The 27,133-nt window shown below is 36.4% G+C and overlaps 2 protein-coding genes across 2 annotated transcripts in view; one reads left to right on the forward strand and one right to left on the reverse strand.

The window, feature by feature from the left end:
• The window catches only part of CCDC38 (coiled-coil domain containing 38), a 36,278-nt gene extending 18,891 nt beyond the window's left edge, over nt 1–17,387 (forward strand). Inside the window, exons 7-13 of the mRNA XM_074374478.1 lie at nt 67–128; nt 5,058–5,127; nt 6,513–6,664; nt 7,934–8,069; nt 12,601–12,806; nt 14,674–14,767; nt 16,814–17,387. Of these exons, the coding sequence (XP_074230579.1) occupies nt 67–128; nt 5,058–5,127; nt 6,513–6,664; nt 7,934–8,069; nt 12,601–12,806; nt 14,674–14,767; nt 16,814–16,927 (834 nt within the window). The 3' untranslated portion in view covers nt 16,928–17,387. The remainder of the gene's footprint in view (nt 1–66; nt 129–5,057; nt 5,128–6,512; nt 6,665–7,933; nt 8,070–12,600; nt 12,807–14,673; nt 14,768–16,813) is intronic.
• A 585-nt stretch (nt 17,388–17,972) lies between these two features.
• Nucleotides 17,973–25,664, reverse strand: SNRPF (small nuclear ribonucleoprotein polypeptide F). Its single transcript, XM_010962753.3, has 4 exons — nt 25,506–25,664; nt 23,505–23,630; nt 18,701–18,765; nt 17,973–18,101 (listed from the first exon to the last, which is right to left on the reverse strand). The coding sequence occupies exons 1-4, from the start codon at nt 25,506–25,508 to the stop codon at nt 18,035–18,037; spliced, it is 261 nt and encodes an 86-aa protein (XP_010961055.1). The 5' UTR covers nt 25,509–25,664; the 3' UTR covers nt 17,973–18,034.
• Between the last annotated feature and the right edge of the window lie 1,469 nt (nt 25,665–27,133).

The following is a 27,133-nucleotide window of genomic DNA, read 5'->3' on the forward strand; positions in this document are numbered from 1 at the left end:
TCACTCTGCTTCTGTGGCATTTAGGAGTCACTCTTGTTGTGTTTTTAATTAAGTTTTTATTTTCAGGTCATTGTAGATTCACATGTAGTTGTAAGGAAAACCACAAAGAGGTCCAGTTTCTCCCAATGGTAACATCTTGCAAAATTGTAGTATAATAGCACAACCAGGATATTGACATTAATACAATCAAGATACAATCAAATACAGAACATCATCAAAAGGATTCCTCATGTTGCTCCTTCATAGTCACATCCTCTTCCCTCCATCCACCTCCTCTGAACCCCTGGCAGCCACTGACCTGTTCTCCATTTCTATGATGTTTGTCATTTCAAGAATGTTATATAAATGGAATCATACAGTATGTAAACTTTTGAGATTTGTATGTTTTACAAAGCATAATTCTCTGAACATTCATCCAAGCTGTTGGGTCTATCAATAGGTGGTTCCTTTTTGTTGCTGAGTAGTATTATTAACTCTTCACTCACTGAAGAATACCTGGATTGCTTCCAACTTAGGGCTATAAGGAATAAAGTTGCTATAAATATATTTATACATACAACTTTTTGTGTGAACGTAGTTTTCACTTCTCTGGAATAAATGCCTCGAGTACAACTGCTGAGTTGGATGGTAGACGCATGTTTAGTTTTTAAAGAGACTGCCAAAGTGTTTTCCAGAGTGGTTGTACCATTTCATGTTCCCACCAGCAATGTATGAGGAATCCAGTTTCCCTGCATCCTCACCAGCATTTGGTATTTTCACTATTTTTTTATTTTAGTTATTCTGATAGATGTGTATATCTTATTGTGTTTTTTAATTTGCATTTCTCTAAAAGCTAATGGTGTTGAACACCCTTTCGTGTGCTTGTTTACACCTTTATATCCTCTTCGGTGAAATGTCTGTTCATGTCTTTTGCTCATTTTCTAACTGGATTGTCTGCTTTTGTTTTTTACTGTTGAATTTTGAGAATTCTTCACATATTTAAATAATATTCCTTTGTGGATATCTGGTTTGCAAATATTTTCTTCCAGTTTGTACATTTTCCTTTCATTCTCTTAACAGGGTCTTTTATTGAGCAAAAGTTTTAAATTTTGATGATGTCCAATTTATCAGTTTTTTCTTTTATGAATTACACTTTTAATGTCAAGTCTAAAACTCTTTGCCCAGCCCTAGATCCAAAGATTTTTTTCATGTTTTCTTCTAAAAGTTTTATAGTTTTACATCTAAGTCTGTGGTCCATTTGGGATAAGTTTTTGTATAAGAGGTGATATTTAGATTGTGGGTTGTTGTTGTCTTGCCTTTGGATGTCAACTGTTCTAGCACCATTTGTTGAAATGGCTTTGCACTGAATTGCTTTTGCACTTGTATCAAAAATCAGTTAGGCATATTTGTTCATTTCTGGATTCTCTTTTCTGTTCCATTGGTCTGCCTGGCTATCCCTTTACCAATACCACATGGTCTTGATTACTATAGCTATTAGTCTTGAAATCAGGCTGATTTTTTGTACTTTATTCCTCTTTTTCAAAATTGTGTTAACTATTCCAGTTTCCTGGTCTTTTCATACAAATTCTAGAATAATCTTGTCTATAACTACAAAAAAATCTTGCTTGAATTATTATAGGAATTGTGTTAAACTTTGTTATGGGGTGAATTATGTCTTCCAAAAAGATTCGTTAAAGTTTTAACTCATGGTATCTATGAATGTGACCTTATGTGGAAATAGGATCTTTGTAGATACAATCAAATTAAGATGAGGTCATTAAGCTGGGTCCTTAATTCAATCTGACTGGTGTCCTTCTAAGAAAAGGAGAGAGACACAAAGATGCAAGGAGAATGCCATGTGATGACAGAAGCAAAGATTGGAGTGATGCATCTGCCAGCCAAGGAACAAGAAGGATGGCTGACAATACAAGGAACTAAGAGAAAAGCATAGAATAGAGTCTTCCCTGGAGACTTCAGAGGGAGTGTGGCCTTGCTGACACCTTGATTTTACATTTCTGTCCTCCAGAACTGTGAAAGAATACGTTTCTGTTGTTTTAAGCCATCCTGTTTGTGGCACTTTGTTACAGTAGCCCAAGGAGACTAATACAAACCTGTACATCAATTTGGGGAGCCCTTACTATGTTAATTCTTCCAATCCATAGGCATAGAATGTTCCTTTACTTACATTTTCTTTAATTTCTTTCATCAGCCTTGAATAGTTTTCAGCATATATGTCCTTTAAGTATTTTGTTAGATTTACACTTAAGTATTTCTTTTCTATTTTTCCTTTTTGAGTAATTGTAAATTGTATCATGTATTTAATTTCAGTGTCCTTGTGTTCATGGCTAGTATATAGAAATATAATTGATTGCTGTATTTTTATCTTGTATAATCTGACCTTGCTGAGCTCACTTATTAGTTCTGGAAATTTTGTTTTTGTTCTTTTGGGGTTTTTAGATTCCTTTGGATTTTCTCTGTAGATCACCATGCTATCTGAAAACAGTTTTATTTCTTATTTTATGATCTGTATGCCTTTTATTTTCTTTTCTTGCCTTATTGCAGTGGGTAGAACTTCCTACATTGAATCAGAGTAGTGGGAAGACATCCTTGCCTTGTTCTCAGTCTGGAGAAGATTCAGGTTTTTGTCATTAAATAAAATGTCACCTGTAGGATTTTTGTAGCTGTAGATACTCTATCAAGTTAAGCAAATCCTCTCTATTCTGATTTTTTTTAGAGTTTTTTTTTTTAATCACGAGTATTGAATTTTGCCCAATGCCTTTTCTGCATCTATTGATGCATACAGTAATATGAAAACATCACATTCGCTCTCTCAGAAAGCTCACCGCTCTCAATGTTTTTCATTTACTCAGCACATATTTATTGAATGCCCTGTAGGCCCAACAATAAATAAAGGACAGTCACTGCCCTCAAAGAGCTTACCATCTCATGAGGCAGACAGACAAGGAATTAGTCAGTCACAATACAATATGATAATGCCATTGGAAGGTTTAGCACAGAGTGCCACAGGAATGCAAAGGACTCAGCCCAGACAAGGGTGATGGAGTGAGAGAGCAAGGGCAGGATCAGTGATCTCCAGATCAGGCAGATCTAAGCTGTGTCTGGTCAGAGGAGAAGGAGTCATGAGGCTACGTTCTGGAAGAGGGAAGGGTCTCCTGGCACAGGGGTGGCAGAGCTTGGCTCTGTTCAGATTGTCTGGGTCACGGGGTAAACATGGGTGAAGCTTGAGGGGTAAATCGGTATAGTATCATGAGCAGGGAAGTGGCGATGCCCTCCTACAGAGTCTGTGCTTTGTTCCAAGTGCCCCAGGGAGCCACTGAGAGTTTTAAGCCAGAGTGTGACCGAGACCCAAGCAGATGTGCATTTTTAAAAACTGGATTATGGTAGTATTTTAGAGAATAAAATGGATAGAGGTAGAGGGGCCACTTAGGAGCCTGTTGTCACAATCCGTCAGATGAGAGAGAATGGACTGCCTCAGCCAGGCAGTGGCAGTGGGAACAAAGAAGGAAAGACTGTGAGACGTCAGGGAAGTGGCACTGACAGGCTCTGCCCACACTTCAGGGGAGCTGTGAGGAAAGAGTAGTCACAACGACTCCCAAATTTCTAGTGTGGCACTGGGTGTATGATGTCATTCAATGATACAGGGAACACAGTAAGGGGACCAGGCCTGAGAGGAAAATAAGGAGTATGATTTTGGATGTGTTCATTTTAGCTCCTTGTGGGACACTCAGGTGGATACTGATGTCCAGTTGAAATTTGGACATTGAAGTCTAGAGTTCAAGAGAAAGAGAGATGTGAGAGGCATTAGTATATTAGTAGTGGTCGAATCCATGAGAGCGGATGAGATCACTCTGAAAGAATGGGTAGAATGAGAGGGGAAGAGGACTGAGCAACCTCAAATATTTCCTTAGAAAAGAAACCCAAAAGGGTAGCAAGAATATCAGAGATGGGGAAAGGTTGATTAGAAAATGTTACCACTGAACCCAAGAAGAGTGGGGTGGATGTCATACCAAGTGCTTTCTCAAGGGATGTTTCCCAAATACCACTTACTGCTATGGTCCTTTCTTAGCTTTCCCACAACTTATTTCCCATTGCTTAAATGGCAGCTCCAGGTAGTTATTTTGTCCCCTCAAACTCAACATGAATGAAGCAAATCTTAGCAAATCTTAATCTTTTTCTTAACTCACCCTTAAACCACTTTTCTGTTAGTGCCACCTCCATTATTCCAGGCTCAAAGACTACAAACGTTGGAGTCATCTTTGTCTCTTCTCTTCTGACCCCAGGAGTGCTCTTTCTACTCTTGGTTCCCATTTCCTTCTTTCATGAATCTCTAGATCCTCCTCCCTACCTCACCCCTTTAGTCACTTTTCCCATCATCACTACCCTCTACTTGAAAGTGTGACTCACCTAGATGACACCAACAGCCACCATCCTCTCTCCCTAGTCCCTGCCCTTTTAATATTGCAATCATTTTCAATTTATCCTTCTTAAAGGATTTTTCCAGAGCCACTTTGCAAGCCATGTAATTATTCTTTAAGGGTGTACCTCATCACCCACCCCACCCACCCTTCAACCAACATTTCCTCAACCTGATCAGAAGATATTTTAAAAGGTAAAATCTGTTTTAAAAAAGACAAAAAATGCATTACTCAAGGTACAAGCTTTGTTTTGAGCACTAGAGCTCATGTTTAGTTTCTCAAGAAGATTGCCTTAAAAGAGACAAAGCAGATGTAGCAATGTAGGTTGTCATGTGTTTGTTTTCTTAAAAAATGACCCTGCTTTATAGATGCAACTCAAACAATTGGTACCATGTATAGCCCTTCCTTGTGGTCTCATTTTTTGCAGAGGTCACCCTTGTCTAAGACTGAATCTGATTTTCTTTTGTATACTCATGGAATCCATGGATTCCTGTAATCAGTAGTTCCTTGAAAGGCTAAACAGGCTATTGAAAAGAACTATGTTATAGTTAGGTTCCAAAGTCAATTTAGAAATAAAAGCAAATCTGTTGACAGAAAATGGCTCAGAAATCAGGCATTTTCTTTTTCTTTTTTCTTTTACAGCCAAGCTGAAAGTATCAGTTCGGAAGACAGTTTGGAATTCTTTTTAGATGATGATATGGACTATGATCTGGTAACCAGATTATCTTTCTTGATTTAAATATTGTGTTTGGTGAAAAGTATAGATGCTCATTTCTTATTCTGAAATTAAAATGTCTTATTCTAAATATTCCATAACTTTCCAGAAGAAAATATGATTTTGATACTGTTCTCCGGTTATATATATATATATATATATAGTTCATCTTTGTCATCAGACATTTTATGAAAAATAAATGTCAATAAGAAGGTAATAATTTAGGAGATATACATTATCTACAATCTTCCTGTAAAAATAACCATTTTCTGATTGCTTAGCATTTTACTGGGACTTGAGATATATTGGGTAGCTGGACTGTGAGATAAACTGACCTTCAACAAAACAGCCCTTTATGGCTACAAGACTGACTTTGAGTTAACCCCACCTTAAATACACTGCAGAAACTCAAAAGGAACAAAAGACACTTAAAAAACACCACCCATTGTTATATATACATACCTTACCCAAGTCATCTTTTTTTTTTTTATTGTGGAAAAAAACCAAAATTTACCATCTTAACCATTTTCAAATGTACGGTACTGTAGTGTTAACTATAAGCACATTGTTGTGCAGTGGATCTCTAGAATGTTTTCATCTTGCAAAACTGAAACTCTACACCAAATGAATAATTCACTCTAGACCCTGGCAATCATTTTCTGCTTCTAACAGTTTGATTAATTTAGATACCTCATAAAAGTAGAATCACACAGTATTTGTCTTTTTGTGACTGGCTTACTTCACTTAGCCTCATGTTCTCCAGGTTCATCCATGTTGTGTAGCATATGACAGGATTTCCTCTTTTTTTAAGGCTGAATAGATATACCGCATTTTCTTTATCCATCCATCCATCCATCCATCCATCCATCGACATTTAGGTTGCTTCCAGCGCCTGTCTATAGTAAATATGAACACAAGTATGCAAATATCCAAGTCATCTTTTTTAAAAATTAAATTTACTTATTGTAATAAAAGATTATACTTAAAATTTTGGAAAATGTAAAATCATTAAAATTTGGGGAGAAAATGACATTCACTTAGCTTCCTATCTTTCTCATTCTTCTATTCCTTCTCCCTTGCCCTTCCCTAGACCCACCTTTCCCTTTTCCTGTCCTGCCTCTTCTGCTCCATCCCTTATTTCTCTTTTCCTCATCTTCTTCTTCCTTTTCTCCTTTTCTAACCTTCATCTCCCTCCAACACCCAAAATGTTCTCTTCCTGAAGGCCAGCTCTCATGTGGAAATAGGTTTCTGTCACTCTCTGCCTATGTCTCCCTCATAATCAGAATGGTACTCCTTTACTCCCTATTGTTTTCTACATAAGTCACAAGTGCATGGGTAGCATAGTTTTAAGTGAATTATATTCTTCATTATTGATTGATTAGGAGCCAGAACTTTATTTCAAAGAACCAGAAGAATTACTTCAAGTCCTCACAGAGCTGGAAGAGCAGAATCTTACTTTGGTCCAATATTCCCAAGATGTAGATGAAAATCTTGAAGATGTAAATAAAAGAGAAAGACTTATACAGGATAAAATGTAAGTTGTTAACAACAAATAGACTTATTCTATTAACCAATTTCTAAACAGAGATAGAGTCCAACTCATTTATGCATGGTCCTATCTTGTGGTCTCTTTGGATTTAGGATGGGATTTTAATTAATAATAGTTTACACTGCAGAGTGTAAAAGGTAGAAGTTATATTTACACAGAATAGGCTCGCTTTAGTTTTAGTCTCTACTTCCTTTCATTTGTCAAAATATTTCCCTAGCTAGCAATAATAAGACAATTTAAAAGATTAAAAAGAACTGAAATATCACCTACTGCCTTAATTTATTCAATGTAGTTTTCACCTTATCATCTGGCTAATCAAATTATGCTTTGGATGATAATGCTAATAAATGCATTTTCCTCAGCTGTGACTCTCAGTTTTTTTGTGACTTAAATATTATATAATTTTATAATGTACATATCAATATAACAGGGCTGTTATAAAAGGGCTATCTGTTGGGAAGGAGGCTGGATTTGATAACTCACAAAATTCCTTCCAATCTAAAATTTTATATTATTACAATTTTGGAAAATAGCTTTGAGTCACAGAGAATAGGTCTTTATATCTATTCATTATAAAAATGTGTAGAACCTTTTTGGGAAGTCTTCTGGACCAAAAGATGGCAATCTATTTAAATAATAAGTCAAAATACCCTGAAGTTCAGAACAAATTAACTTATTCAGAAGTTAAAAACCTACAATCATAACCTTACAGCTACCCATTACGATTACCACATCCTTTTAATCCTTGTCTCCTCTCCCCAAATCCTCCTGACAATATGATTTGGAGGGATGGGGTGGGTATGGTTGGGCAGGAAAAGGGGATCTACATCAGACTTCATCTCTAGAAGATCTATACTAGAATCTAGGTAAGGAGTCCAGGGTCTCTACTTTTCCCACTGGCTCCGCAGATATTCTGATTATCAGCCAGGTTTGAAAACCTTGACATAATAGGTCACGTCACAACTTGGGTTCCCAACACCTCAGCTCTGCCGCTTTCTATGTGGGGGACTCAGTGGAACCACAAAAGAAGGGGAAGGGAAGAAAATGCTTCCTGATGGAAGTTTAAACACATCTGTGCATTTATTTTTCTCATTTTAACCTGAAAAGTTGCTTGGACTTTGGCAACATCTTTTGGCTTGCTAGTCATAAGATGTTGACATATGATCTGAAGAGAGTGTTGGAAGCTCCTGACTGATGGTTTATTTCACTAAACCACAAATTACCTTCAAGGGTCTCTTTCTTCTTTTGCAACAGAAATACCAACATAGAGTTTCTTTTGGAGCACAAGGAAATGCTTAAGGCTAACTGTGTAAGAGAAGAGGAAAAAGCAGCAGAACTGGAACTAAGGTCCAGGCTATTCAGTTTTGGAGAATTTAATTCAGATGCTCAGGTAATCATTCTTTGCCTGTATTTGGCTCATGACAGTAATAGTTTCCATTCCCTGTGTACTAAGCATTGGAATAGGGAAATTAAGACACCCCACAAGTCCCAGGTTGATGGTAGAGGCAGAAAACTAGCTTGGAATTACCTTGTCAGTATGTAACAGTCAACTTACACAGTAGATAGAAAGCATACAAATTGGCACTGGAGTTCCCTTAAAATGTTATAAAGTATGATGTTGAGATTTCCTCCCTATAAAAACATTTCTTTTAGTCAATATACATATTACTATACATATGAAGTAGTTCACTGCCTGTGATCATTTTGGTACTAATTTAAGGAGCAAATAATTAACAAGGGAAGCACTGAATCAACATGAATATCTGCCTAACTTGTTATCATTTGTGGCCTCTTTGGGGCCTGCAAAGATTCATCATCAGAGCACCTGTGACATACACTGTGCTTATTTCTATTTACATGTTGGTCTCACCCAGCTGGATACAAATCCCTAGAGGGCAGGGACTGTCTTACCCTTTCCTAGTTAGCTAATACAGTGTCTTCATAAAGTAGGTGCTCAATAAATGTTTGTTGAATGAATGGTTAGGTTAGTTTTAAGACCCATAACAAACTCGTTATCATTGGTTCCCTTGTGAAAACCTCAAATGAAATAAATTCAAAACTCATATGTGAAGCTAATATCACACTTACGGTTAAGAACTTGATTTTCAGACAGAGGTAGATTTAGGGGAGCTCTAACAGAAGATGACTGTGCTCCTCTACCCAGAGGTGGGCAGGGTCACAGAAAGCAAAACTGTTTATGGCTCCTTCACAACACACATTTCCTAGAGTGGAAAGGACAGGGTTGTGCACTGCTAGGGCAAGAAGCATGATGACAGCCACCTTTCAGTTCTTCAATGCTTTTCTTTTTTTTTTTTAAACTGTTCTTTTTTATTGTGGTAAAACATATATAACACAAAATTTACCATTTAGCCATTTGAAGTGTACAGTTCAGTTACACTAAGTATGTTTGCAGTATTGTATACCCATCACCACTATATTTACAGAGTTTTTCATCATCTCAGATAGAAACTGTACCCATTAAACAGTAATTCCCCATTCCATCTTCCAGGCTCTGGTAACCTCTCTTCTACTTTATCTATAAATTTGCCTATTTTAGGTGCCTCATACATATGGAATCATATAGTATCTCGCCTTTTGTATCTGGCTTATTTCCCTTAGTATGTTTTCAGGGTCCATCCATGTTATAGCATGCTTCAGAATTTCTTTCTTTTTTATGGCTGAATAATATTCCATTGTATTTTCACACCACAATTTGTTTCTCCATCCATCTGCTGATGGACACTTGGGTTGTTTCCACCCTTGAATTCTGTTTTCAATTATTCTGAAGCTGAACAACATGAAAAATGTCAGGTAAATATCAGTGGTATCTTCTTGTGCCCCCAACCAAGTCCCTTTCATGCAAACTTAGGGTGGCTATGAAAAAAGTGGCAAAAGAGGCAACTACATCTCTAACTGGAGAAGATAGAATTGATGTGAAAATTACTTTTTAAAATACAATCAAAAATGTATGTCAGATAATCTTTGAGATGTTTTGGTTACATGTGTAATTCTGGCATTCATGTATTCCACTCTGGGAAAATAGGGCTAATAATTTATAGTGTCTCCTAGAGATGTGAAATGCTGGGACAGACAAAGGGGAGGCAGAGCAGGAAAACTGGCAGCAGAAAAGTATTCTTTTTTAGAATTTTCCTGCTTACCCACTTCCATTCTTTTATGTATTGAAATGTGCAAAACATAATCCTTTATGAGTAAATAAGCATAGCTGTGCCTAATTTTGATATTATCATAGTTACTTTGAAGCTATAACTATAAAATAAATATTTCATTCTTTTAAAACTTCCACACTCTAAACTGTACTTAATCCTCTAAAAACATTTTTCCTCTATTCAATATTTTACTTTTAAAATACAACTTTAAATTAAACTGTAATTTGAAAAGTGCACAAAGTGTTAAGTTTATCTCTCAAGGAAATCCCCCCAAAGTGAACACACCATGTACTACCCCCAGAAGCCTCCCTCAAGCCCCCTTCCAGTTTCTGCCATACACCCAAGATGACCACTATCCTCTCAGCACCAATTAGTTTACATTTTTTTAACTTTATAAAAATGGAATCATGTAATACATGTTTTTTTCTCTCAACATTACATTTGTGAGATTCACACATTTTGTGCAGCTGATGGTTCATTTTCACTGAACATGAAATGGAATGTAAGCTATTCTCTTGCTCAATTTACAGAATGTCCTCATCTCTGGATTTACTGTTCTTTGGTATGCGGAGCTAATCAAGTTCAACTGGGAGAGTTGTTTATAGTCAGCACTCAGCAGAATGTGACATGGATTAAAATTACATTGTCTTTGAGTTGGAAAGGACTTTAAATGTCATCTAAGTATCTTCCCCCATCCTCTATCCAGTTTGATACAGTTATTCCTCCTAAACTTTGCTCTGGGTAGATCACTTCCCATTCACTGTTGAAGACATCGAGTTCTTACCCAGTATTCAGAGTCTTCCACAGTCCTATCCCACTGCACATCACCAAGCAGCAGCTCCTCCTCCTTACAGCCTCTCTTGGCTGCCCCTCCTCCAAGGTGCTCTGGGCTAGGCCTGCCATCTGGTGGCAGCTCCAAGGATGGGACTGACACTTCACTGTCATCGGTAGGCCTGTGCCTTGAGCTCCTTTTTTTCTTTGTCCTTCTGCTCTGTTGGGCCAGGCCCTCAATCTCGTTTTCATACAAGGGTATTTTCTTTAACCTTACTCCCCAATCCTATTTCTTACACTGTTCTTATCTTAAGAAAGTTATGTCTCCTTATATTTTCCTCTCTTGTTTGACAGAGGGAACTTAAAAAGAAAACAAGACATCCTGAAAGGATGCTGCCCATCCATCTCTAAAGCTCGTTTTAAGTGTTCAAGAGGTCTCCTCCAAAAACATCCATCAACTACTAATCATTGTCATATGAAAGATGTCCTCTCAGAATATATATTTAAATGACTCACATTGTACTAATATTTTTCGCATCCAATGTACAATATTTTAGCCCCATGAGTTACTTTTATTTTTTTCCTTTTATATTTTTCTGTATATGTAAAGTTTCTAAAAGGAGTGTGTTATTAATATAAACAGGGAATATAATAGGTGTTATTTAGAAAGGGAGAGGAAAAAGCAGCTTAATGGCAAATAGGGCTTTTACCTTTTTTTTTAACTTTTTCCTTTTATGTTATTTTGTACTTCTCCAAATTTCCTAAAAGAGGCATGCTTTAAATATAAATAGGAAATACAATAAGTGTTAGTTTAGGAGAGAAAAGTGGGGGCTTTATGGTAAATAGGACCATCAGAAAGCTTGTTATACTAGGAGGTGGGAGAGACAAGCTTGACTTGTAATTAAGTGCTGGTGGCTCTGGAAGGCGTCTGTGGTTTCAGAAGGGGTTCCCCATGGCTCCTGGAGCCACATCTGTAGAGTATTATTTGTCTTTGGCTTTATGGTGATTCTCATCTTCTTGAGCAGACGCAGGCATGGGGGCAGGATGCTACCTGGAGAGCAACTTACTTTGCCCAGCAGTTTATTGAGATCCTTTTATCTGCGAATGCCGGGTACACAATGGAGAAACAGGAAGAGTGTTTTTTTATGGTCCCAAAACATGTTACCTACAAGCTCGAGCAACTCTACCAACAGTTAAAAAGGCGCAGTGGCCAGGTACAGGGATTAAGCAAGGTTTGGTTTAAGCCTCTGCTTAGATTAGAATACTGCAATGGCTTCCCAATGGAGAGAGTGAAAACTCCTCAGAAGGTTTTGTAGGCCAGCCTGGGAATCTGTTTACTTGTAACTTTTTTTTCCTCTCAGAGAATGCATTCATTTATTCAGCAAACATTTATTAAGTGCACAGTTACACGCAAGGCGCTGTTCTAGATATAAGTCTAAGAAAAAGCTCCTGCCTTCCAGGTGCTTACAGTCTAGGAGGGAAAGAAAATAAGGCATGTATGCAAATAACTATCATACAGGAATTGAATTTTAGCAATTAGAGTAATAAGTGCAAAAAAAAAAAAAAAAGTGGGCTCACACACTGTGCTGCAAGGAAATGCATTGGAGTGACCAAAAAAAAAAAAAATTGAAACATGTATGTTGCTTCTACTTGAATGGACTTCTGATACACAAAAACATAAACATTCAAGCAAAAAGACAGTCGGTCCTATTAAATTACTTGTTATGTCTAGACTGAAATATTTTTAGAGAAAATAATCCAAAGTGTTACTACAGTAATGATCTGACTATAAATTATGATATAAATTCACTGTTGCATTTTCTCACTGTTCTATGTTGTATTAAAGTTTTTCTTTGAAAAAAGGAAAACAGTAGCACATAAAAGCCTTTTCACTATAGTACAGTAAAATGGAATTTTACATTTATTGAAATGAACAAGCACATAGTTATGAAATGTTTTCTGCTCCTTTCTTCTTAATCTCAGGAAAAGCTGATAGACTCTCTTAGTAAAAAAATTAATCAAGTGTATAAAGTCTGCATTGGAGATGCTGAGGTCGGCAGCCTCAACCCAGTTCAAAAGCTGGTAAAAGTCGAGTCTCGCCTGGTGGAATTGAGTGATCTCATTGAATCCATTCCCAAAGAAAATGTGGAGGCAATTGAGAGGATGAAACAGAAAGAACGACGGCAGAAGTACAGTCACTATCTTATGATATCAGTGTAGTGAAAGACTTACTAAGAAGCTGTTTTTGCTTGGATCCCACAAACATTGAGTTGGTCTCTGTTATATGGCAAGTCTCTGTTATACAGAGACACAGCAGAACCAAACCCAGCTCTGCCCTCCTCATAGAGCTATTATTTAGTGTGGAGACAAATTCATCAAGCATGCTTAAGAAATAAATATGCCGTTATCAATGGTAAAATGAGCATTGTGAAGGAAGGAGTTCGCCAGGGGCAACTGACATAGCTTGGGATGCGCGAAGGGTCCTTCTAGCCTGAAAAAGTGAATTTTCAGAATGAATATTCACTACTTACATGAAAATTTTCAAAGAACTATCACATGGAAGGAGGACAACACTTGTGGTGAACGACCTAAAGCACAAAATTAGGAGCACTTCACTGGAAAACTACAAGGAGACTCAATCTTTTAAGTCAAGAAACAACCAAAGAATTGTTTGAAAGTCAGAGCCATGTAATGAGGGTTTTCCTCAGTTCCTAACTGCCAACACTTACATACATAGCATTTACTTGTTAATTTGTTTATTCCTCAAGACAATCTCATAAAGATTATCATCTCTGGAGCACATACCACCACCCTCACCCGCCCCCCTCCAGGTCCCCACATCTTTGAGTAGCTTGGGGCCTTAGTCAGGCCACATAACCTGTCTAAAGCTTCAGTTTCCTTATCTGTAAAATGGCAGTAATAATGGTACTTATCCCATAGGATTGTTGTGAGGATTAAATTAAATAATCTATGTAAAAGTACTAAAGCATGCTTGGCATATAATTAAGCACTCAAATATTAGCCGTTAAAATTAGCCTCTTTGTTACTGCTTACTACTTTACTGGGGTGGGGGGATGGATACTGTTTCCCCCATATAAAATCAAAGTTTACAATATATTAAGGTGACCCTGATGGAATTTTACTGAATATAAAGCAAATTTTTAAAGAAATTATAAATGAAAGATCACTCCTTCCATAAGATGACCTTTGACTAATTACACTAACAGCATTTTTTTCACAGTAGTAAATATATTCTCACTGAACTGTAATTACCACTATTTCCAGTAGTGAAACAAGAATCTAATTCCAATTATTTATTATTCTTAACAAAAGGAGAATTTTTGTGGATTGTCTCATGGTTTGGAGGTACCTAACAGCTAATTTTGCATTAAAAAATGTTCAGTGAATGTTACACTGATAATTATACACATCCATTAAGTAACTATCACTTGTTGAGTGATCATTCTGCACCAGGCAGTGGACTAGGCAGTTTGTACAGGTCATCTAATTTTACCCTCACAACAATCCTAAATAGAACAAAGACAAATAGTATTTCTTGGTCTTAATTTGAGGATAACATTCAAAGAGATTTACTGGAAAGTACATTTTCATGGTAATCCATTGAACTATATACACATGTGATTTGTATACTTTTCTGCACGTTATACTTCAAAAAAAAGGTTTAAAAAGAGAGGAAACTGCTGGAAGTTAATTCAAGTGGCTGTCATACAGACTAACAGTGAAGTACTGAACTCTAAGTGGAATGACAAGAAGGCTTTGCTGAGGTGCCTGTTTTAAACCAAGATCTGGGTAGATTTTACTTCTTCCAAAATGGTGACATGCACTTTCTTTCCATTTCAACACAAACAGGATTTGTTGTTGAGATTTCACCTGAATATTCAAACTCCACAGTTACGGGTGAAGATGAAGTCTTATTTTTATTTAAACTTAAATGAGATCTTGTAATATTCAGATAATTCTTTACCAAATAGTAATGATATAAGTCTTTTTTACTTCCTGTAATTTATAGTTAGAACAATGTCTTCCTCTCGACAGATTGCGTGAAGAGAAAATGAAAGAAAAACAAAAACACCAGGAGGAAAGGCTAAAAGCTGCTCTGGAAAGAGCAGTAGCACAACCAAAGAAAAAGGTTTGTGTTTTGTTATTAATAAGTCCAGCTACATCAATGTGTGTTTCTGTGTTATTAAAACAAAATACCTAATTAATCTAATTTATCCAAGTTGAACTTCAGTAAGATTGCTGACAGCTTCAACTGACTACTCTCTGGTTCATTGATAATTTCAGAATAATTCAAATTACTGGGTCTACAGTTCTCCATTAGACTCATTTTTTTAGTAAAAGAAACCTCTCCTCTCTCCTCTTTTTCTTTACCTCCAGGTGCATGAAACTAGAGAATTAAAAAAATAATAATAACTGAATTACATATAACTGGATTTTCTAATCCTCACATTGTAAAAATGAGATTTATAGTTGAAATTTAAAATGATTTACCCAGAGTCACTTCAGATTTAACAGCAGAATCTGACCAGAAGTCAAGGTTTTTCATATTGCAAGATTACCTGTTCAATAAGTTTAGCACTGGGCAGTCATCAAATGCATGTGGTCCGTGACTCCCCCAGGGTGTGAAGGGCCTTTTGTTTCTATATGCCACTCTTCCTCCTCTGAGTTAGAGTCTGAAATATATTCCAGGGAGGCAATTTCATAATTATCTACAAAGCTAACGTGGACATTGATTCTTATCACAAGCATAGCTAACTTACAGTGAATGCTTATTGTGTGCCTTACAACCAGCCTTTGAGGTTAAGTACTTAAAGTTCTGAAGTATGGTAACTGTTAATACGTACTACATCAAAAAGTGATGATTACTTTCATTTTATTTAAACAAGCATTTCATTTTTAAAGGTCTGTACTTACCTAGTCAACTCTACCTATGAAGACCTGTCTTGTCCTCTCCTCCCAAGAGAGAATTAACTATTCATCACCTTGCTAGGTGTATATACTATTATTCACTAAACCCACCAAATTAAAGTGATTATTTTTGAATACATCCATCTTTCCTTCTAGACCATGAATGAGTTTTACGACCTTAGTATTCCCAATGTCTGGCACATTGTCGACACTTAATAAATGTGTATTGAATTAACAGACTAAAAATGAGAATGAAAACTAAATCTGGAAGAAAAACTTTTTTTTAAATGTTGATAAGTCAACAATGTATGATCTCTGACAGAAGTTTTTACCCAGTTAGGATACTTCATCACTGGCAATTTTCTTAGACAGAAATTAATGATCAAGGATATCAAAGGAAACCATTGATAGTGAAAATAAAACTGACTTAGAAAAGGAATTTAAGGATTCCAGTCCTCAAGGGACATTTTTGTTGTATAATTAAGGGGAGGATTCCTATTGTTATTTAGTTCCCTGGAGCCAGGAATACCAGTCTGCAATGCAGGGGACAGTCACACACAGGGTTGGTGCCCCTTTTGAGACACAATGGAGATGTCCCATCAAATTTTATGTCCAACTGAATATAATAGTTTTCTTATCCATTTAATTTACATAAATCAGATATAAAAGCAAAACAAAAAAAAGGGGCGGAGACTAAAAAAGAAAAATCAGAGTGATATACTTGAGTATATGCCCCAGAAAGAATAGGGGTGCATCCCTGGTGTCCCTAAGTCTCTCCTGGTGGGAACACCTCCAAAAGCCAAAAGGATTACTAGTACTTAAGAAGACAGTACGTGGTTTTCTCAAGTTTTTGTTTAACAGGATTTTTAAATGTCAGTCAACTGGTGCTCAGGAGAGGAAAAGTGATCTAACCAATGGAGGAGAAACTAGCTGTAGCAGTACTGAGAAATGAAATGTTGGCCTCAAACATGGTGTTTTTCTAGGCTTACCATATATGAAATATAAGCTATTTGATGACTTTACCTAAATCCTCCCACTTCCCCATAAAACCTAACTGCTCTGTCTTCTGCATACTACGACACTCCATTTGTTAACTCTGCCTACACTGGACATCCATTAGGTTTTCAATACCTTTGTAATTTTAATTATTTGCTATTTTAAACTATATTATTCTTTGGAGAAATTGAAGTTAATATTAGTATTTTAGTTATACTTCAATAGAAGATGGTTATGTGAAGAATATCAAATATTTTTTCTTTTGTTTCAGCTGGGAAGACGACTTATTTATCGTTCAAAACCTCCATCTGGTAACAAACATGAACTACTTTTAGTCAAGGATACGAAAACAAAATCACTGGAGGAAGAATATTTCTTCACTTGAATAGGAGCAGTAAGACATTTACCAGAATGCTTAAGGACTATTTTATAGATTTTGCTTTTTAATAATGGCATTATTCTGCCCCATATGGAAGCCTAACCAATTTAAGAAGACAGGCCCTTATTCTAAAAGGTCCTTAGGACTGGAAATAGGAGTTATTTCCTTTTGTTGAAGACATTTATTATCTATCCTAACCATTATTTTATATAGCTAAACTTTTACATCTATACTTTCTATTGTCCCAGTTGGAGATACAAATCCAAAGTTACTTTATTGATGTAACCATATGGTGAATGACCATTTAAGTGTAATAATGGCATCTCTGACTACATGAGACTTTAAAAGATCTCTTTTTCAACCAGCCCACAGGGAAGTTCATAGTGTACATTTTATTACTGTGGAGTATACATTTTAACAATGTACACCTCTAAAATACAGGTTTTGTGGAGTTTAAAACTTAGATGAAAACCAACAGGTTATGTTCTCCAAACATTTGAGATTGTTTTTTAATTCATATTAGGGAGTTCTGTTCAGAAAACTTAATTCTTTTAAGTGAACAAACCATATGCCTTCACCCTAAATATCAGTTCACAATTTGTTATGTTCTATATTCAAAATCATTTTAATTTTCAGGTAATGTTTCAATTTTAGATATAATATGTACATCATTTAGCTTATAATGATACAGAATTAACATGTAATTTTTTTGACTACTAAGGAAAATAATACAATCTATATTAATTCTATGAAAATATTTAACTTTATGTATGTCAAAAGTGGCTCAAAAATAACTTTAAAAGAATGGTTGCTTTTAAGTTTCAGTTAATATGTAATTACAGATAAGGGCTTAAGTTCATCTTCATAAACATTTATAAAGCATAAAAATGTCCCTTATAGAAAAAAAAATACAGCATTGGGCTTATATGAAAACCAACTTGAATAAAGCTAGATAGCTTTTAAACCATTAGTTCTGTGAATAATCTTTCAGTTCTTTCAACATCTGAACTCTGCATGCAAATATCTGAATATGAACAGCTCACAGTCAAGATGAAAAACAAACAGATCTTTATTGTCTACAAATATATATAAAAAAATTCCCCCCAAAAGACGCTATTCTCTCATTTCCCCATCTTCTTCCTCTTCTTCAACACCCCTGATATAAAGGACATTATTACACCTGTAAACAGAAAAACAGTCCATTTTGTTGTTCCAACCAGAAACCACATATTACTATTACTAGACTTTTTCATTTCAAAAATATGAATGCTAAATTTACAACATATCATTTCTTTCTCGTTTTAAAAAAATTTACTTTTGTTAAAAAGCACATGGTACTCATTTTTCTACCATGTCGTTGTTATACAATGATATCTGTATAATCTTCCAAAGGGAATAATGACTAGAATTTGGAGGTGTGAAGCTAGTTGTAGAAAATAAATATAATACAAAAATCCCTAACAGCAGCCAGACCCACCTAAAATTTAAAAACCAAGCTCTTGTGTCTAAAACCACTGAAAAAGGTACAGTTAAGAGCTAGGAAGTTTAATTTCAACACTAGAAAAAAAATCTTAATGAATAGCTCCAAAATACTTAAATCTGCTTTGTCAAGTTTAATGATTTCAAGACTCTTAAAGTCTAGTAGTAGAATATTATATTAAATTAATAGTGATTTTTTTTAAAAGTAATTCTGAGATTGGGGCACTAATTAATTTATTTAAACAAGTATTTCTAATGCTCACCAATAACTCCTTATATATACTATTACTGTTTTGTTACCTTATTAAAACTTCACCCAGGTGTCCAGACAATGCTCCATCTATGTATTCTTCTGTGTTTGCAAGCTTTAAATAAAAAGAAAATGTATTAATATAATCATATAGGAGGAAAATAGTATTACACACCTAATACTGGTGAGAGGACTTATTAACTGAGACCTTTTGGTACCAACACTCACATTTATCAATAATCAATAATTAGAAGATCAGCTTTCTATTACCATTGTAGTACTTTTTGGTTTCATATATTCAGTAAAGTTTTACATTGATGGATATAGAACTAATATATAATAAAGTTCATTTCAATGCAATTTTTTAAGTTTCTCAGTAACATATTATTTCTTTCTATTAAATGGTAAACAACATGTTGAGGAAGAGTCTCCAATTTACGAATAAGCTGTGAATAACTCAGTTCTAAAGAACCAGGTATCAACTTTTCTTGGAGTAATAGCATTATATCATTTTGAGGAACCCAATGGATACAAAAGCTATGGCTAAAATACCAAACACTTTTATATTAGTCAACAACCAAACCAAAGAACTGAATAAGAATTTTTTAAAATTATGTGCTAATAAACAGGAAAGAACAAGTTCTTGAGGTTAAACAATTAAGAGTGAACTTCACAGTTATTTCAGAGAACTTTATTATTTAATTTTACATCAACATGTTTAGCTTTCTTTCTATACATAGGTAATAAACTTTACTTGCAGTTTTTAAAAATTATGATCAGCACTACTGGGACTCACAAAAGAAATCAACAGGAGAGATAGGAAAGAAGGAAGTTTCCTTCAGTAACTAGGCAAGTAGGCAAAGAGAAAGAAAAAGGGGGCTTAGAGAAGATGTGAGGTGAGGCATTTAAAACATGTTAGTGAATTAATAAATGGTACTGGACATTATTCTTTCCCCTGTAGAGAAAAGAAAGTAACCTCTTATACCCAAAGGATATGGCTTTGTCTGAAAAAACGTGGCTATTGAGATAATCAGTTTTCTATGTAACAGCTCTCAGAAATAATGTATTAACAGCAACTAATTTTGTGGGTGGGTATAGCTCAGTGATAGAGCGCATGCTTAGCATGCACAAGGTCCTGGATTCAATCCCTAGTACCCCATTTAAAAAACAAACAAACAAACACCAAAACTTGTAACATCAACTAATTTTTTTTAAAAAGTGATTATTTTCAGCAGATGTTCACCAAAATTTAACTGGTTTCTAAATCATATAATTCTCCAAAGGCCTTCATTACATTTTAAAAAATTGAACTATAGCTGATTTACAATATTGCATTAGTTTCAGATGTACAGCAAAGTGATTCAATTATATATATACACTTTTTCCAATTCTTTTCCATTATAGGTTATTACAAGATATTGAATATAGTACCCTGTACTATACAGTAAATCCTTGTTTATTTTATTTATAGTGGTGTGTATCTGTTGATCCCATACTTGTAATTTATCTTCCCCATTCCCCTTTGGTAACCATGTTTGTTTTCTACATCTATGAGTCTACTTTTGCTTTATAAATAAGTTCATCTGTATTATTTTTTAATTCCATATATAAATGATACATAATATTTGTCTTTTTCTGTCTGACTTCACTTAGTATGATAATCTCTAGGTCCATCCATATTGCTGCAAATGGCATTATTTCATTATTTTGTATGGCTGAGTAGTATTCCATAGAGTGTGTGTGTGTGTGTGTGTGTGTGTGTGTGTGTGTGTGTATAAACACACACATCTTCTTTATCCATTCATCATCTATCGATGGACACTTAGATTGCTTCCATGTCTTGCCAATTATAAACAGTGATGTTATGAACATGGGGTGCATGTACTTTTTGAGTTAAGAGTTTTCATCTTTTTTGGATCTATGTCTGGGGGGGGATTGCTAGTTCACATGGTAACTCCATTTTTAGTTTTTTAAAGAATCTCCATACTGTTCTTCATAGAGGCTGTACCAATTTACATTCCCACCAACAGTGTAGAAGGGTTTTCTTTTCCTTGCACCCTCTCCAGCATTTATTATTTGTAGACTTTTTCATGACGGCCATTCTGACTGGTGTGAGGTGATACCTCACTGTAATTTTGATTTGCATTTCTCTAAATAATTAGTGATGTTGAGCATCTTTTCATATGCCTTTCTTCTTTGGAGAAATGTCTATTTAGGTCTTCTGCTCATTTTGATTGCACTGTTTGTTTTTTGGTGGGTTTTTTTTTTTTTTTTGAGTTATACGAGCTGTTTGTATACTACCACATTTTAAATAAAATTCAAAGTTCTTACAATCTCTTAAAAGGCATTCCCTGACTACCATTCCAACCTTTCTATCATTCATCCCTTAACTCACTCTGCCCTGGCCTTCTTGCCATGCCTTGAACAGAAAAAGCATGTATCTGCCACAAAGCCTTTGCAACTTGCTGTTCCCTCAAACTGGAATGCTCTTTTCGCAAATATCTTCAGCTGCTAATTCAATTCTGGTCTCTGCTTAACTTTGCTTTCTCAAGAGAGGCTTTCCCTGGCTATCCTATCTAATATGCATATTTTTGTCACTCCATTCTCTGTTTCTGCTTTTTCTCCAAAGCATCTATAATTACCTGATATCACATCACATTATATTACCATCTCCCACCACTAAAACATAATCTTCTTGAAGGCAGGGACTTTTGTTTTGTTTACTGGTGTATTCACAATGCCAGGCACATAATGGGCTCTCAATAAATACTGACTGAGCAAAAAAACAAACTCAAAAGCATCATAATGTTAGTTACTCTGAGATACATTTTGTAAAAATGGTAGGCTCACTAGGAAGCTACATTACTTGTAAAACCAAACATTTGATGGGTATTTGTTCTTCCTTTCTTTTAATGAGATATAATTCCTATAGCAAAAATTCTCTTTTAAAGTATACAAGTCAGTGGTTTTTAGTATACTTATAAAATTGTGTAATTATCACCAGTATCTAAGTTTGCAACATTTTCAGCAAATAGGTACAGTCTTCAGATTTTTCTATGGCCTAAGTAAAAGATTCTTGCTTAGAAAATTTTCCAGGCCAAAACCATGCTCTATAAGAACTTCAAGGATCTGAGTGTCATCTGTTCAGGTGGCAAACTCTTAACTTAAGGAAAATCTCAGCTTTGAGCCTACAAACACTACTAAAACAGAATACCTGGAATCATGACTGGACTGACCACCTATTTAGGCAAGCTTTAAAGTTCATTTATTAGCATTAATTAGTCACATAAATGCCTAAGCTTCAGCAAAATATAACCTCAAACTGTTCCCTCAAAACCTGGCTGGACACTATTATAATCAAGCAACAACAACAATAACAACAACTAAACACCCCAATTTTAAAATGGGCTGAAGACATGAACAGGTATTTTTCAAAAGATATGTAATCAATTAATAAACACAAAAAAGATCTCAAAATCACTAATCATTAAGGAAATGCAAATTGAAACAATGAGATACCACTTCACACTCATTAGGATGACTATTTATAGTTAAAAAAAGAAAATAACAAGTGTTGGTGAGCATGTTAAGAAATTGGATTCCTTGTACATGGAGTGTAAAATGGTGCAGCTGCTGTGGAAAAGTCTGGAAGTTCCTCAAAAAATTGTACAAAGAATTACTGTAAGATCTGGCAATTCCATTTCTGGATACAGATCCAAAAGAACTTAAAGCAGAGACTCTAACAGGTATTTGTACACTTATGTCCACTGCATTATTCACAACAGCCAAAAGGTGGAAACAATCCAAATATCCACCAGGAGAAGAATGGGTTAAAATGCAATATATATAGTTGACCCTCAAACAACATGGGCTTGAACTGCACTGATGCAGAACCACAGATATGGAGGGCCAACTATGGACTCGGCATCTGTGGATTTCAGTATGCCACATTCCAGATAGGTCCTGCAACCAGTCCCCTAAGGATTCCAAGGGACAACTATATACAATGGAATATTATTTCAACCATAAAATTCTGATACATGCTACAACATGGATGAACCTTGAAAACACCATCCTAAATGAAACATGCCAGACACAAGAGGACAAATAAGATTCCACTTATATGAGATACCCAGAATAGACAAAAAGAATAGTGTATACCAGGGAATAGGGGGCATGGGGAGTTACTGTTTAATGTGTACAGAGTTTCACTTTGGTATAATGAAAAAGTTCTGGAAATGGGTAATTGTGATGTATGCACAACAATGTGAATGTAGTTAATGCCAGTGAGCTGCACACTTGAAAAGGTTAAAGTGATAAATTCTGTAATATATATTTTACCACAATGCTAAAAAAAAAAAAAAGACCAACCTGGCTGAAACATTTACAGAAGCTAGTTTAACAGACATGTAGTCAGTTCATCAATTCCTTTGGTCAGTCTGTCTTCTCCCTCAGGAATTGCTTTCATCAAATTACTTTGATGTTGTGAATTCATCATTCATCAAAGACTTAAGAATTTCACTTAAATTCTCCCTCAGAGCTAAGTGCTAGGAAAAGTTTTGCTTTTTCCTCAAACTAAGAGCAAAAGTTCTCTTATGGCATTGTGAATCAAATGTCTCAGTTCTTCTTACTTTAACCACTAAGTCAAATCTGTGACTCAACTTTGGCTTAACATGTCTTCATAAACACTTCATCACAATTATAATATCTCCCTGGCCTTGACTTTATTCCTGAATTTTGCTTTACGTTTTTCAGCTAAATTATATACTTGTAAGTCACACTAAATCTTTGAAGAATACGGTGTCAAAAAATAAATATAATTTAATAATCGTAATTTATAACTCTTCAGCTTACCTGCATGTTCATATAGCCATCTACAGATACCAGGTAGCCTTTGTACTCCATTCCCCACTTAAGTTTCACCATTACTGGCTTTCCTGTTAATCCGTTGAGGAAAGGTTTGGGGTTGAGGGGCAAACTCTGTACAAAGAACAAAGCACACACACACACACACAAAATCCAATTATTTTTTTTTAGCTTGGCTTCCATTACCTACTCTCTTCTCTACCAAATCACCAATATTTTATGGTATCCAAATGAAGCACTCTTGACTCTGACTCCCTCTAGCTTTATTACATAATTTTCACTTTTACTTGTTGAAGAGCATCAGAGAAATTTAAATACTCAATTTAATCTTCACTCCATTAAGACTCACAAAAAGTATTCACTGTTCACTTAAGAAACACTGAAAACCTACTATACATCACTCACTGTTCCAGGCTATAAAGAAACAAAGGTAAAGGCAGTTTTTAAAAAAACAAACAACCTCCCCCCAAAAAAACCCTGTCCTCAAAAAGCCCCCAGTGCAAGAGGGAGGGTCAAAACATACACAAATAGACAATTATTTTCCAATGTAGTAACAGGAGATGTGCTACAAGAGTACCAAACAATCCAGGGTTAAGAGAAAAGGAAGAGTTGCCCAAAGTAATGCCTTTGTTTTAAAGGATGAGAAGTATTTCCAGAGGGAAAAGGGCTGTTCTAGGCAGAGGAGGCTACCTACGTAAAAGCAGGAAAGAGTGAATTAACAAGGTGATCTCAGGGACACATAAGTTAGTTTTGTATGAGGTTATAGAAGGAGGAAGGGGCAGATCACGCTTGACAGTACTTCATTTTGAATTCCAGGAGTTAGGACTGAGTTTTACTTGACTTAGCAGTGTCTCTTACATATGGGCAACCATTTAATGGTTGCTTGTTCAGGAAACCGATAGTATCCCCAGTGAATTCAGACTTTTTTTCCTTCCCTCATCTGTTCACGTCATCCCAAAGAAAGGATCCAAGAACTTGGCTATTAAACCCCTCTAAGATAAGCATATTTAGAACAATCTCAAATATGTCTCTAGTTTTCACTCTTGTCTTTTTCCAACTTACTAGCCACATTGAAAGTATTATTTTATCATGCCCTATCTCTGCTTAAAATCTTTTGATGGCTTCCAATTACACTTGGAGTAGAATCCAGACCTCCTTATATGGCCTAAGAGATCTTGCCCGACCATATTTCATTACCACTATTCTTGCAAGCAGTTATGGCTTTCTCTCAATTCCTCCAACTGGCCAGTCCTTCTTTCCTTAGGCCCTATGTTCATGTTCCCTGTGTTTCTTGTACACACTCTTCTTTCTGCTCTTTAAAGGGCTATATTTCATATCGTTCACGTTTCTGGTTAAATCCCTCCTCCCAGGGATGCCACACTAACCACTCTTCTAATGTACCACGGCGCCCACTCACAACATCCTGTTTGCTTCCTTCTTAGCATTTAACATTACTGAAGTTACATATTCTTCGTTATTTGATTAATGTTTGTCTCCCACACAGATTCAGTTAACCTAGAGCAGGGTCCGCATCAGTACTTTTCACCTTATATTCCTAGCGCCTAGAACATTACCTGGCCCTAGCAGGTAGCAGGAGTTTTAATAAATATTTGCTAAACTAACAAATGAATGCTCAAAGTCTGGGCTGTGTATCCCAAAGGGCTGTGGGGCCTCCCAACATCACGGGATGAAAGCGGATTTTGGACTGTAATATGTGGGACGTGAAAAACCGCTTCATTTTTACCCTGAACCTGTGGCCCCAGGCAGCAAAAGTGCCTCAGGCTCGAGTTCAAAGAAAGAATAGGGGGAAGGGAGAGCATCGGAAGGAGGGCGCGCCTCAGAAACCCAGAAAGGGAGAAAGCGGCAGGCCGCCCGGCGCGCGGCGCCTCACGCGGATGAATGGGAAACGCGCGAACCAGGCCCGACGAGGCTGGTCACCCGCTCTCTTTCGCGCTCTTTAGCGACTCTGGCCGTTCTCTTTCTCCTTACCATCGCGATACTGATGCAGTAGTGGGCAAATGCTACAGGCTATTCGCCGCCGACTCAGCTGTCGTTCGACCCTCCTAACTGGAGCAGCTGCCGTAGGTCGCCAGCCGCGGAGCTTCAAGAGAAATGGCCGCCAAATAGCAGCGTGACCTTTCACCTCCGACCACGGCTCTCTCGGCCTCTGTGATTGGACGGAAAGAGATGCGTGCTGATTGGAGAAGGTGGCTACGCCGTGTGTCCCGGCAACCAGCGGCGCTGCGCGCTTGCGCGCCTTCCTGTAAGCGCAAGGAGCTGTGGGAAACCTTCCGCCGCTCGGCCGCCACGGGAGGGTACCTGTTAGGCTGCTCAGGCAGTGAGGTCAGCCTGAGTTTGCTCACCTGCTTCGAGGGTTCGCTCTGTACCCTGTAGAGCGTGATTTCTCTCCAGCTTGGCTGATGGGTGTTTCCTTTGTTGTACATCTGTGAGAACGAGTTCGGAGCTCTCCAGTTTCTTCCTCACTTTCCTACAGATTCTATGCTTTGGTGGCTCCTCTGCCCAGGTCCTCTTCTATCTGACTGCTCTCTATTCTGTAATGCTCATTTTATCCCACTAAAAAGGAAGTAGGAAAAGCAAAACTAGATAGGTTAAGGGAGTTGAAACGCATCGAAGAGACTCAAGTACAGAGTATATTTCAGATGAGATCAGGTGGTGTCTAAAATACGGTGCGGTGGTCTTCCTGTACATCTTTTGCTTTTGCATTGCGAGCAGAGACCCGCTACAGTATTTATACTGTATTTATAATTCAGGACGTGAGGGATGTTTGCGCAATCACGATTAATCCTTCCAATGTAATGATATTGATCAGAATTTCACTTGTTTTTCTCGAGTACAGACTTTCACCTCAATGATCTGGAATGCTAAATGCAGTTATTGGAGAGTACACACCTTGTAGTACTGGGGTTTTTTAGTGGGCTTTTTTTGTTTGTTTGTTTTGGTTTGTTTTTGCGGCCCTAAGGAGATGAATTTGGAATTGAGATCTAAATGTTGCATGTTGAGGCATTCTGGAGTAGTGGGTAAGACTTTGGAAGGTGGAAGGTGAAAGGCCTCCAAAGCCTAAGATTTTTCCTTTACACAATGCTGGCTCTCCCTTAAATAAATAAATAAATAAATAAATAAATAAATAAATAAATAAAACCACAAATATAAATGCAAGAAGAGAAAGAATTTAGAAAGTTACTTTTGAAATTGATGAGCACTTCCTTTTATTTTCTTTATTCTCCTAATCTCAACATTTTTTTTCTATGATTATGGTCAGAATCAGTTATGACCAGAGTAGATTTAAGGAGTGAGGGGCAGGGAGGAAGGCAAGATTTGAGTGCCTCTGTCTGGTAGAAGTGTTATACATATTATGTCAAACCTAGGAGCTACGGTATTTTTGTCAAATGAAGAAATTAAGACTCAGAATATATTAATTTCCTCAATCATATAGCCACTACACCTAGGTTAGAATCCAAGTCTCTTTTCTACCATTGTAGAAAGAGAATCATACCTCAAAGGAAATCTGATACTGTGGTTAGGAGCCAAGTGTGCTCCAGTTCTTAAGTCGGCATTGATGAATCACTGAATTTTAAACTTAGGACAGAACCCTACAG

This window comes from Camelus bactrianus, chromosome 12 (genome assembly GCF_048773025.1).
Source record: "Camelus bactrianus isolate YW-2024 breed Bactrian camel chromosome 12, ASM4877302v1, whole genome shotgun sequence".
Taxonomy (NCBI): domain Eukaryota; kingdom Metazoa; phylum Chordata; class Mammalia; order Artiodactyla; family Camelidae; genus Camelus; species Camelus bactrianus.